This window comes from Morus notabilis, unplaced genomic scaffold (genome assembly GCF_000414095.1).
Source record: "Morus notabilis unplaced genomic scaffold, ASM41409v2 Scaffold707, whole genome shotgun sequence".
Lineage (NCBI taxonomy): Eukaryota > Viridiplantae > Streptophyta > Magnoliopsida > Rosales > Moraceae > Morus > Morus notabilis.
In genome coordinates, this window is record NW_010359910.1 from 6,751 (window position 1) to 18,086 (window position 11,336).

An 11,336-nucleotide genomic window follows, 5' to 3' on the forward strand; every position below is an offset into this window, starting at 1 on the left:
AGGCTAATAAAATTTGAGTCAATACAATAAAAATAATATCAAAACACTTTTTTGTAACTCGAATTTGAGACCTCACATCTATCAAACCACTTAAAAATAAGCTCAGTGTCCTTGAGATATCAACTTGGTGGTTCTTATTTGCATGTGTTGGGGCTTAGAAAACTCTATCATCTTAATTTAAGCTGAGAATATCTATTTTATAATGCACTAGAACATGATTCTCTATTTAATAATAATAAAAAAAAAAGCTTAAAGACACTTTAGGCACAAGATATTCATTCAAAAAAATCATTGCCCTGTTCACAAAAGCTAATCTTTCACTACAACAACATTTTCTTCAATGATCCATCACATCTGGGACCTCAATTGGGTACCTGTGGATAAAATCAGACCATGCATTGGAACTTTCTGGTTCAAGCTTTCTGATGCATTTCCAAACTGCACTATTACATTTAAGCCCACTCCCAAAAGCCAACTGCCAAAGTCTATCCCCTCTTTTCACCCTTCCCTTGGCTTCAAGATAACTAAGTGCATACCAAGTTGAAGCTGAAGATGTGTTCCCAAACTTGTACAATGTCATCCTTGAAGGCTCAATATCCCTCTCTCTCAACTTCAGCTTCTCCTTCATGGTCTCGATAACTGATTTCCCGCCTGAATGAATGCAGAAATGGTCAAAAGCCTTCTTGAAATCTGGCACATAAGGCCCTCTTTTCCTTGCAGGAGGCCAAATTCTCTTCCACACCACTGATAGAACATACCTGATTTGCTCTGAGTAGGGAAGTACTAACATAGCTAGTTTTGCCACATTAACTTTCAACGCTTCCCCGGCTAATTGCTGGAGTGATTTTGACAAGTTTACCCCAGTGATTCCCTCATTGTCTGGCTCTTGACTAATACATCTGTAGTAAATGTCCTCAGCCCCAATGTGGGTTCTCACTAGGTGTTTGAGCACATATTTTGCCACCCTTTTGTCCCTATATCGATTTGAGAGCAAAACCGCTGCGCCACCCATCCGAAACAAGCAGTTAGGGAGCAACATGGACTTGACCTTCCCACCGTAAATATTTGAACATACTGATTCCATGCTGAGGATCAAGGCCAGGGAGTTTCTGTGGATTTTGAGAAGGTCTTTAGCCAAAGAGACGGATAACAAACTAGCACTGCACCCCATGCCGGAGAGGTTGAAGCTGAGGATATTGCTTCTTAAGCCAAACTTGTTGATGATCATGGAAGCCAAAGAGGGAGTTGGGCAAACAACACTGCAGTTTGTGATGAGGATGTCAATGCTTTTCGGGTCGATTTTGCGCTCGGTGAAGAGGCTTTGGACAACTGAGAAGAGCACCATTTGGACTTCTTCTAGTGTTGAATTCAGTGACTGGTCGTTTGGCAATAGGTGGATACCTGTTGGGAAGTAGCTTTCACTTCCTATGCCTGATCTTTCCAAGACTTTGGCCTGGAATTCGACGTTCTCAGGGCTGAATTTCTCCCATCTTTCTATGTGTTCTTGGAAGGAAGATGTTGGAACTCGGTTGGTATCGGGTGGCCTATAACACACGAAGTCGATGCGGTAAACGTGTTTTGATTTGTAGAATAGGTACAATATTGCAGTGGCAATGATCAAAGTGGCTGCAAGGATCTTGAAATGGGTAAAGAGAATTAGGAGCTTGGAGAGGCTAAGTTGTTCTAAAACGGAAAGATCAATGTCAAGAATTGACATTTTAGGTGGCTCTTCTGTTAGTTTATTGTAATGAATAACTTTACATAAGCATGGTTAATATGGTGATTAGGCTATGTAAAGACGAGAAGGGTGTGACTTTGTTTAGGCAAAACCAACGGATGGTTAGTAGGCTCATGCCAAGAAAGTGTACGGGAACATGTACATTTGGTTGTAAACTTTTTCTTTTGTTATTTCTTTCTTGAAAAAGAGCAATTCATTAGCTTGTAAGTTTGTAACAAACTAATTTAATGGGGGGAAAAAAAAAGGTTCAGATAATTTCTCAGAAAAAATAGGACATGAAACGGTACAATTTGTATTTTTCAAAGGTGACTTCATATATAATTACCTAATCAATTCATGCAAGAAAGTTGAATTGTTAACTGTGCGTGTTAAACCTACATTTTTAAAGTCTTACCAAGGCAATGTGGTACGTTGGTTCACTTATGGGCAGAGGATTTGAACATTGTATCTTATAATGAAAGCAGGTTTACTTGACACTAAACTACACCTGCAACCACCTTTTTTTTTTTAAAAGTATATTAATTTATCTTTTGATTTGTTAAACTAGATAAATAAATTGAGCCAACGGTTAAGCTTCAAAACTGCCTGTTGAGGAACTAACAAAATTTGGCCTGTTGATTATGAATTATGTGTGCTTGAAGAAGTAAAGTAACATTGTTTTGACTTCACACATCAAACTAACTGAATCACAAGTCATAAAGCAAGCCAGCAAGATTTCATCACTAGAGAATAAAAAGCCTGGAAGAAATTCACGCTCAAACATTCTGAAGTATTTTCATCCAACAACAGCAATATTTCAAAATCTCTAATTTAATAAACAAAATTGTGAAGTAGACTAGTTTCAATAAAAAGCACCGTCACATTGGCAAAACTAAAGGAACTTCCAACTAGACAACAAGAAAATCAAGTGCTTTGACAAATAAAACATTGCAGAGTTTTTAATCTTCCTCCTCGCCCTCGTTCTCTGCAATGTTGAAGTACCTCAGTTCATAAACATTTCGGTCCTTGTTGGACGCAATCACTCGGAGCCAATCACGTACATTGTGCTTCTTCAAATACTTCTTTGTCAAGTACTTCAAATACCTGAATAACAAAGCGAAGAAAACAGGTAAGAAACCGCAGAATTAAAGATTAGAAATGAACTTAACCAACAACAGATTTTAGGTCAGTACCAACATGCATAAAATAATATAAACTGGGAAATGTCACATGACGTTAAATACATAGAAGACCAGCACACTCCCATACAACCTCAATATGGTAAAAGCTACAAAAAGAACATACCAATATGAGGCCATTTGCATACCAATATACCACAAAACTAAAGGGTGTTGTACTTATACGACAAGATTGCCCTGGCCATTATCTTGGAAAGTAACTTCAGGTGCAAAAGTAAAAGAACATACAAATATGAGGCCATTTGCATACCAATATACCACAAAACTAAAGGGTGTTGTACTTATACGACAAGATTGCCCTGGCCATTATCTTGGAAAGTAACTTCATGTGCAAAAGTAAAAGAACATACAAATATGAGGCCATTTGCATACCAATATACCACAAAACTAAAGGGTGTTGTACTTATATGACAAGATTGCCCTAGCCATTATCTTGGACAGTAACTTCAGGTGCAAAAGTCTTCGGCCGAGAAAGATCGTGTCAAGCAATCAGAGTTTAAATTTATGAACTTTTAACACAAAAGTAAATCTCATTCAACAGTCTTGCATTTCAATTGACAGCTCTAATTTCTAACCCAAGAGAATAAAGTACACAGTACCAAAAAAAAACAAAAAGATTCAATAAGAGCAACATGTCAATAGCTGTTCTAGGCAAACTAGGATGTCAATAAATGAATCTCCACAAACTCTACAAGCTTAACACAACGAGATCAATACTATTCCGGTACTCCCACAAACAAATCACAAATTATAACAAAAAATCACCTCTTGGAGAAGGTACTTTCAGAAGTAACAGTAATCTTGCTCTTCTCGCGGGTAACAGTGACCGTGTCACCAAGAGCACCGGCCTTGCCTCCAACCTTAATCCTCTCCTGAAGAAACTTCTCGAGGGACGCAATATCCATGATCTTGTCCTCCACCGGCTTCCCGCAATCAATGGTGAATGTTGCTCCCTTCTTCTTCCCCTTGGGAGCCGCTGCACTTCCTCGACTCATCTTCGGTTTGTTCTTAACAACCCAAACAAAGTAAATATCCCATTTAGAATCACCAAAAACTAACTAAACCAGCCAAATTCCATAATGTCCCTAGCTAAATCATATTCTGGATAAAGCAACGATTTCATGGAAAGAATTTTAATAGCAGAACCACATATTGGAATATCCATTTCCATTTTCAAGAGTATTATAACAAACATTTATTTATTTATTTTATTGGAATTATCCTGCTGAGAAAATACAGGAAAAAAAAAAAGGAATACCAAAGAATGTTAATCCTAATTAAATTTGATTGAAGCAGAACTCATTGATTCACCTTATCAAAAATAATAACATAATATTAACAAAATACAAAAAAGATCCTACATCTTTATCTTTATCTTTCTCTACTTGTTCTTCACCTCGCTTTCTCATAAACCAAGGAGAAATAGAGAGAACCGATATGAAAATCCAAGCTTTTATTTGAACAGAAAAATGCAAATTGACAAATAAAGCTCGGTTCTTTTCTCTTTCGCAGTTTCACGGCAACCAAACAGAATAAGAAGTAGATAGTAAAAACTTACAATTGTAGAAGACGAGAGAGATAAACAGAAAGAAATAAAGAAAGAAAGAGAGAAATTTACCGGTGGACGGGCACAGAGGAAATCGGGTGAAACAGAGAGGTGGGAGCTGCGCGGCGTCTGAGAAGAAATACCAGTTAGGGTTTTGGTTTTTATAAGGGCTTCAATTTTTTATATTTTCCTCTACTGGACCCTAACTTTGGTCTATTATCTTTTCACGGATTCCACGGGTCCTGTTTTATTTTTCTTTTCTATCGCTCTTAATTCACTTTGATAAATAATAAATTCCACCCAAGCTTATGCCACTTTTTCACTTTGCCCCACAAGTTTGAAAAATTATCTTCCACTTCCCTTAAACTTCAAATTTGTTAGCAAATTTGCCCCCTTAGCGACTTAAGTCTTGTTCATTTCACATTCAAATTTCAGTTTTATTACAGTTAAAAGTTCTCACAAAAAGTCACATCTAACTTTTTACTACAGTTAAAAGTTCTCAAATAAAGTTACATCTCAACTTGAATTGAAAATTTAAATCGGCGAACTGAATGATGTCTTAGATGAAGGGAAAATCTAGCATGCATTTTGCTAATTTTGAAAGTAAAGGCCGTGTTTGGAGTTAGTTTTGTTTTTGTTTTTCTCATTTTTTGAGAAAGAAAAAATAAAAATGAGAGAGAAACGGCGTTTGGTACAATTAAAGATAAAAAACAGAAATGAAAACGATTTTTTAGTTTAGTGTAAAATGGGAAAGAAATGAAAAATAACTTTTAGTTATTTTTCATTTTTTGTTTCTGTTTTCTCCTCTCTCGAGCACACAGAGAGAGAGACATTAATTGATTTTTTTATACTGAAAATAATCTTTTGATAAAACTACCAAATGCATTTTAAAAAATAATTTCTGTCTGAGATTGAAAATATTTTCATTTCTATTTTCATACAAAAAAATAAAATCATTTTAGAACGACTTCTAAACACACCAAAAAATTTTATAAATTCCCATGAACTCAGGTCACTTTTTTCACTTTGGCCCACAACTTCAAAATGTTAGCAAGATTTACTCCTAAAAAGTAAAAATTAAAACTGGGTTGTGTGGGTAGGAGTCGTGACTTGATAGGACACAAGAGGAGCTGGAGTCCTGAGCCATCCCACTCCCACAACTCCCTATCACGAACCACCAATGTTCCCTCGCGACCCGGCTTTAAATTTTCTTTTAGGAGTAACCATTGTTTATATGTCATGCATTATTATTTGTTTAGGTTTAGGTTTCATAGCTATTGTCAGGGATCACGTTGACCTCTATCGTTTTTGCTACGCCATACATCTTCCCTTGCAAAGTTGCTCCGTCTCAAGGAGAGGATTTTGTGGTTACATCATTATCTAGGTTGCGATGGGAGACTACCAGTAACCCAGTGAGTCACCGTCAATGACACGCACAGACTAGAGACTACCACCCACACCTGACTACTGAATGTAACTTTGCCATGATGTATTGTTTTTGTGGCTAGAACACGATAAAATTAGGACTGATAATCTGGGTAGCGATATGATGATACGATTCGAAACTCGTACAAAATTAGCGGGTTTAAGTTTATTATAAATGGATTTGGGTCATAATCGGATTGACACGATTAATATGATTAATAAATTGCTTGGGTAAGGGTTGACCTCATAACACGAAGTGACACGATTAACTATATGTGTCATCTGTAATCTAATGATATGTGATAAACATGAAAGTTTATATGACATATTAAATACAAATAATGTGAATTTTAATATTTGTAGGTAAAATTCATATATTTTTCTTAAAGAAAAAGATAAATTGACTAATAAACATGTTAAACATGTCATGACCATATTAAATAAGTCATCATTATATTAGTTATTTATTCAATATATTAATTTAAACGGGTTATACGGGTTGACACGATTAACACGTTTAATAAATGAGTCGTGCTTGGGCTGACATTTTTGACACGTTTAATAAACAGGTCGTGTTTGGATTAATATTTTTAACACGTTTAATAAATAGATCGTGTTTAGATTGATATATTCTGACACGATTAATAAACGGATTGACAAAAATACGACCCACTAACACAAACTGTCACCCTTAAATAAAATGACGTATTTCAACTTTCCCCCGTGGCATTTTCGTGTAAAAAAAAAAATGGTACAACAAATACCAATAGATGTGAACGTCCCTTGGCATTGCGAACAAAAGCCACGCCTCAATGACTTGTATTTTGTGGCATTTTTGCCGGCCCCAACAAATATTGCACTTCATCTCCTTTGCAAGAATTATAGCACAAATTCAGCCGAAAAAAAAAGGGAATTATAGCACAAAATTTAGGACCTTATTACTTAATTTGTTTAGCAAGTATCTTCTGCATGGTATGTCTTGATACTATGAACTTGTGTTAAATTATGCATAGATCACGACGTATCCAACCTTGACTAAAAGAAGTATTATATAGTTGTGCACATAATTGAATATAATTACATTGTATAAAAAAAGCACTTTGTTTGATTTCTTTTTCTTTTTCTCCAAAAAAAAAAAAAAATTACATCTTATACTCGGAATACTCGGAGACGTGTATAAACCAATAACAATAATAATAATAATAATAATAATAATAATAATAATCTCTTGCAAACTTTTAAGTAACTCCATCAATCAACAATGAGATAAATTTCTCATTTTAGACTCTTTTTTAAAAGTGCATTTTGCACTTTTTATTTTTGCTATTTTGCTCTTTGTTAACCATCTATAGCCTAAAATCTAGCATACCAATTACTATATGTTTTTTATATTCTTCGCATTAATTTTATGGTCTGGGGATGAGATCCGATCTTTTTTCTCTGATTGTGTTGCATAATAATATAGTTGGCGAGACTACAAGCTTTTCCAATCCTGGTTTATAAATATTTTGAACTTTTTCTCTTATCGTTTTTCATCCAAGCTACCTAAATTAGAATTGATATAGAGAATTCAATCTTCCAGTACTGGTCAAACATATGTAGTTCATAGTTGTAAAAGTACTTCAAAGATCAAACCCTTGAGTGCTGGAACAAAAACGTTTTAACTTGCAATAAGAATAATTAAGATCATATTTCTTTTGGGATAGATCATAACATATTGTTTTATTTCTGTTCCCAACTGGTTGTAGATTTCAAAGATATGAGCTTATGCAGAGGAAAAAACGTCTTCAACTAAACAAATAGCCTTGCGTTTGCTGGAAGTAAAGGTACTGCCAAAATTATAAATCCACGAAATTACTGCAAAATTTGAAAATTTATTGCCATCATTTTGTCTTATTACGGGGAGGCAGTTTTGCATTTGGTTTACACAAGCAACATACTACTAAATAACTCGTGCATTCAGACCATATATACGTCTATTTGTATATTCAAAATGTAATATATTCCCCAATTTGCAAGTCAAATCAACTCTTCACGTCATCGAAATAAAAGCAAAAGGTAAAATCACAAGTGATCAGTTCCTAGGGCCACAACTAGTCCGTCCATGGAACCGCAACTATTCGCTTATGCAAACTAATTTGTGGAACCATAGTGACGGCATATGCCCCAGTTTGCGGTGTACAAACTGATTGACCTGTGTGAGCTGATCAGTGCAATGTTGATCATAATCATATGGCCATCTTGGTATGATGCAACACAAGGACTTAGATTTTGTTCGTTAACTTTTTAGTGCTAAATACAGCATTGGCATTCGCATTAGCGTCTAATGATACTCTCAACAGCAGCAGTTCTACTTATTTCCCCCACCTACAGCTAATCATATAATCTACCTAGTCCTAGTGCTTGCCCTGAGCATTGCGAGGTGGACTGCGTTACATGTAGTCCCGTTTGTAGTAAGTTCCTAAAAACTCATTTTTGTCACACTTGCCTTCTTATTATTTGCTTCGTAGTTGTACTGATATTATACCTACCTAGTTTGTTCATTATAAACCCTTTATTTTATTAACATTTTTAATGGCAGGAATGGCTATTGTTTCAAATTTTGTTGCTTTACGTTCAGTAGCTTTAAAAGTTGCAATTTGAAAACTGGACAACATTGCTCGAGTAATATTGTTATAATAACTCACCAGCTTCCTTGTTACTCTTCTATTGCTAACTTACAGCCTTGTTTTTTTTTCCGACTCGACTATCATTCTATTGTAAAATATCCTTCTTCTAGTTTTGTTGTCAATTCCACTTTTATTGATCTTTCTACTTACTATTTAGATTTAGATACTTTCATTGCCGTACCCTTTCTATGGTTGGATCTCTTGCTTTTCGTGTCGTTTTTATAATCGTCGATCGATGGAATTCAATTGTTGTTTTATTCTTAAATTGTCGTTTCCACCGTTTTTGTCGTTCCCCACTTTCATCAAACAATTTTTGTTGTAGTACGCCTTGATTGTATAATGTATCTGTTACTTTTAGCGTTGTGTACTTTGTGTTGGGGACTACCTGACTAATATTACACATTCTATTGTTTTGTCCTATAATTTTGCAGTCGCTGAAACTATTATTGTCGTTTTAAAGGTTGTTATTTATTTATTTATTTATTTATTTAGGCCTCATTCATTTCACCATTTAAGTTTTTAATTTTAAGTTTTTACAATAAAAAATTTTTAAAAAATATCATATTTAATTTTTTCTGTTACAATAAAAAACTATTAAAAAATATCACATCTCAACTCAAATTAAAAACTTAAATCTGCAAAATGAACGAGGCCTTACATTCTCTTATGCCAGTATGTTGGCGTTTCATAACTACTTCGTTCCCCTGAAACTTTTATTGTCGTTTTCCGACTGAATCCATAATCTCCGCGTGCAGGCTGCAACAGGCCCGGCGCCGTGTGCCACGACCCTCGATTCGTGGGCGGCGACGGGATCACCTTCTACTTCCACGGCAAGAAGGACGCCGACTTCTGTCTGGTCTCCGACCCCAACCTCCAGATCAACGCCCACTTCATCGGCAAACGCAATCCCAACCTCACCCGCGACTTCACCTGGGTCCAATCCCTCGGAATCCTCTTCCACCGCCACAAGCTCTTCCTCGCCGCACAAAAAACCTCCATCTGGAACGACGCCGTCGACCGCCTCTCCCTCTCCCTCGACGGCGACTCCATACCCCTCCCCGCCAGCGACTGCACCACGTGGCGGTCGCAGAACTCGCCGCATCAAATCATCGTCTCGAGCAGCGGGACGGCGAACTCGGTGGAGGTAGAGGTCGAAGGGATATTCAGGATTAGAGCGAGGGTGGCTCCGATCACGGAGAAGGAGTCGCGGATCCATAACTACGGCGTCACGGAGGAGGATTGCTTGGCGCATTTGGATCTGAGCTTTAGGTTTTATCCGCTGAGTGGTAATGTTGAGGGCGTCTTGGGAAGGACTTATGGGAGGAACTACGTGAGCAGGGTGAAGATGGGAGTGGCGATGCCGGTTGTCGGCAGAGACAGGGACTTTGCGGCGTCGAGTCTGTTCGCGGCGGATTGCGCGGTGGCGAGATTCGGGAACGGAGATGATGGGAGTGTTTTGGAGGAGTTTGGGGACCTCAACTGTGCTACTACTGGAATTGATGGTCGTGGTGTTGTGTGTAAGAGGTGATGAAAAATAAAGCATAGTAATTTGGCACATATAATTTTTAGGGCGTAAAAACTTTAAATTTGAAAACTCAAATCGGTAAAATGAACGAGATTTCTGTAAAATAAACGAGATTTTAACTTATTTGATACGTGACAGTTTAGTTTTTATTTTTTAAAATTTTAGCAGAACACTCTTTAACCTTCTTAAAAAGGAGCAATTCACACATTTCTAGCTACATCTGTTAATTTTTTACAGAATATTCCACGTGATCCTCTTCTTCTGATTTAAAATAACACTGAAAATATAATTTTGCCTATGTTTGTAATCGGAAGGGTTAAAGAAATCAAAACTGAAAATAATAATTAAAAAAAACAAAAAAAAGGTTAGATTTTCTAAAGGCCACTAACAATTTTGAAACGGAAACCACCCCTGTTCAATGCCCAATAATCAGTAAATTCATTGTCGAAATAAGCTATGTTATATACAATCTCAATCTCATGGAGTCCATAGTAATCAATCGTAATGATCAATATTTGAATTATCAAAAGGCTTTGAAGGTTAAGTAAGATCCGAGACTAACCGTTTACGAAATATAAAAACTGCGGGATCGTTGGGATCGTTGATCTCGGTCCAGTGAAGTTGTCGGGATCATTGGGGTCACTGTCAGAGTGGATATTGGGTAGGATTTAGTTGGTCTCCTCGATGATCACACGGTTGGCGGTGTCGTTTTCGGTGCCGGCGAGGTTTCCGACGCCAATTGTATCATGAAGGACGAGGATGGCGACGAAGCCATAGAGGATGGTAATCCAGATATTGTTGAAGGTCTTCTAGATTTGGGTGCCACAAGGTAAGGCGACGCCAAATCGTCTGTCGTTGGGGGCTGAAAAAGCGCCGTCACCGGAAGAAAAATCCTCCCTGTCCTTTTCTAAGCTCAGAAGCTCTTTTGCCCCATCTCTCTCTCCAAAAATTCAAAGCTTCGACCTTTTGGCAGTGAAGAAGGAATAATGAGTGTGTAGGAGGTTTGGTAATGGGAAGATCTAAGATTGGGTTTGGCCTGGGAAGTGGTGGATTCGGTAAAAGGAAGATCGAAGTGTTGGATTTGGCATGGAAGGTGGTGTTATCAATAGTCCTTTTTTACAATTATATCCTTATTAAGAAGGCCATGTGAACAGTCACATGGAATGTTCTGTGAAAAGATTAACAGATGTGGATGGAAAGGTGTGAATTGCACATCTTTAAAAATGTTAAGGGTTGTTCTATCAAAATTAAAAAA

At 36.9% G+C, this 11,336-nt stretch overlaps 3 protein-coding genes across 3 annotated transcripts; 1 reads left to right on the top strand and 2 right to left on the bottom strand.

The window, feature by feature from the left end:
- Positions 1-266: 266 nt before the first annotated feature.
- Positions 267-1,910, bottom strand: LOC21385988 (3-ketoacyl-CoA synthase 5). Its single transcript, XM_010095306.2, has one exon. It carries the CDS (start codon positions 1,715-1,717, stop codon positions 338-340), a length of 1,380 nt encoding a protein of 459 aa, XP_010093608.1. The 5' UTR covers positions 1,718-1,910; the 3' UTR covers positions 267-337.
- Positions 1,911-2,486: 576 nt separating this feature from the next.
- On the bottom strand, positions 2,487-4,625 carry LOC21385989 (60S ribosomal protein L22-2). The gene is made up of 3 exons (XM_010095307.2): positions 4,535-4,625; positions 3,682-3,923; positions 2,487-2,821 (listed from the first exon to the last, which is right to left on the bottom strand). Exons 2-3 carry the CDS (start codon positions 3,909-3,911, stop codon positions 2,677-2,679), a joined length of 375 nt encoding a protein of 124 aa, XP_010093609.1. The 5' UTR covers positions 3,912-3,923; positions 4,535-4,625; the 3' UTR covers positions 2,487-2,676.
- A 3,423-nt stretch (positions 4,626-8,048) lies between these two features.
- LOC21385990 lies at positions 8,049-10,084 on the top strand. Its single transcript, XM_024163811.1, has 3 exons — positions 8,049-8,131; positions 8,282-8,340; positions 9,312-10,084. The coding sequence occupies exons 1-3, from the start codon at positions 8,049-8,051 to the stop codon at positions 10,082-10,084; spliced, it is 915 nt and encodes a 304-aa protein (XP_024019579.1).
- The last annotated feature ends 1,252 nt before the right edge of the window (positions 10,085-11,336 follow it).

What these genes read in the sequence shown, in the direction of transcription:
- LOC21385989 (XM_010095307.2), bottom strand. Translation starts at nt 3,911, where the DNA reads ATGAGTCGAGGAAGTGCAGCGGCTCCCAAGGGGAAGAAGAAGGGAGCA. An exon ending in GAAAGTACCTTCTCCAAGAG is followed by an intron (nt 2,822 to 3,681) that starts GTGATTTTTTGT and finishes TTTGTTATTCAG; the next exon opens with GTATTTGAAGTACTTGACAA.
- LOC21385988 (XM_010095306.2), bottom strand. Translation starts at nt 1,717, where the DNA reads ATGTCAATTCTTGACATTGATCTTTCCGTTTTAGAACAACTTAGCCTC.
- LOC21385990 (XM_024163811.1), top strand. Translation starts at nt 8,049, where the DNA reads ATGCCCCAGTTTGCGGTGTACAAACTGATTGACCTGTGTGAGCTGATC. An exon ending in ATAATCATATGGCCATCTTG is followed by an intron (nt 8,132 to 8,281) that starts GTATGATGCAAC and finishes TAATCTACCTAG; the next exon opens with TCCTAGTGCTTGCCCTGAGC. An exon ending in TACATGTAGTCCCGTTTGTA is followed by an intron (nt 8,341 to 9,311) that starts GTAAGTTCCTAA and finishes CTCCGCGTGCAG; the next exon opens with GCTGCAACAGGCCCGGCGCC.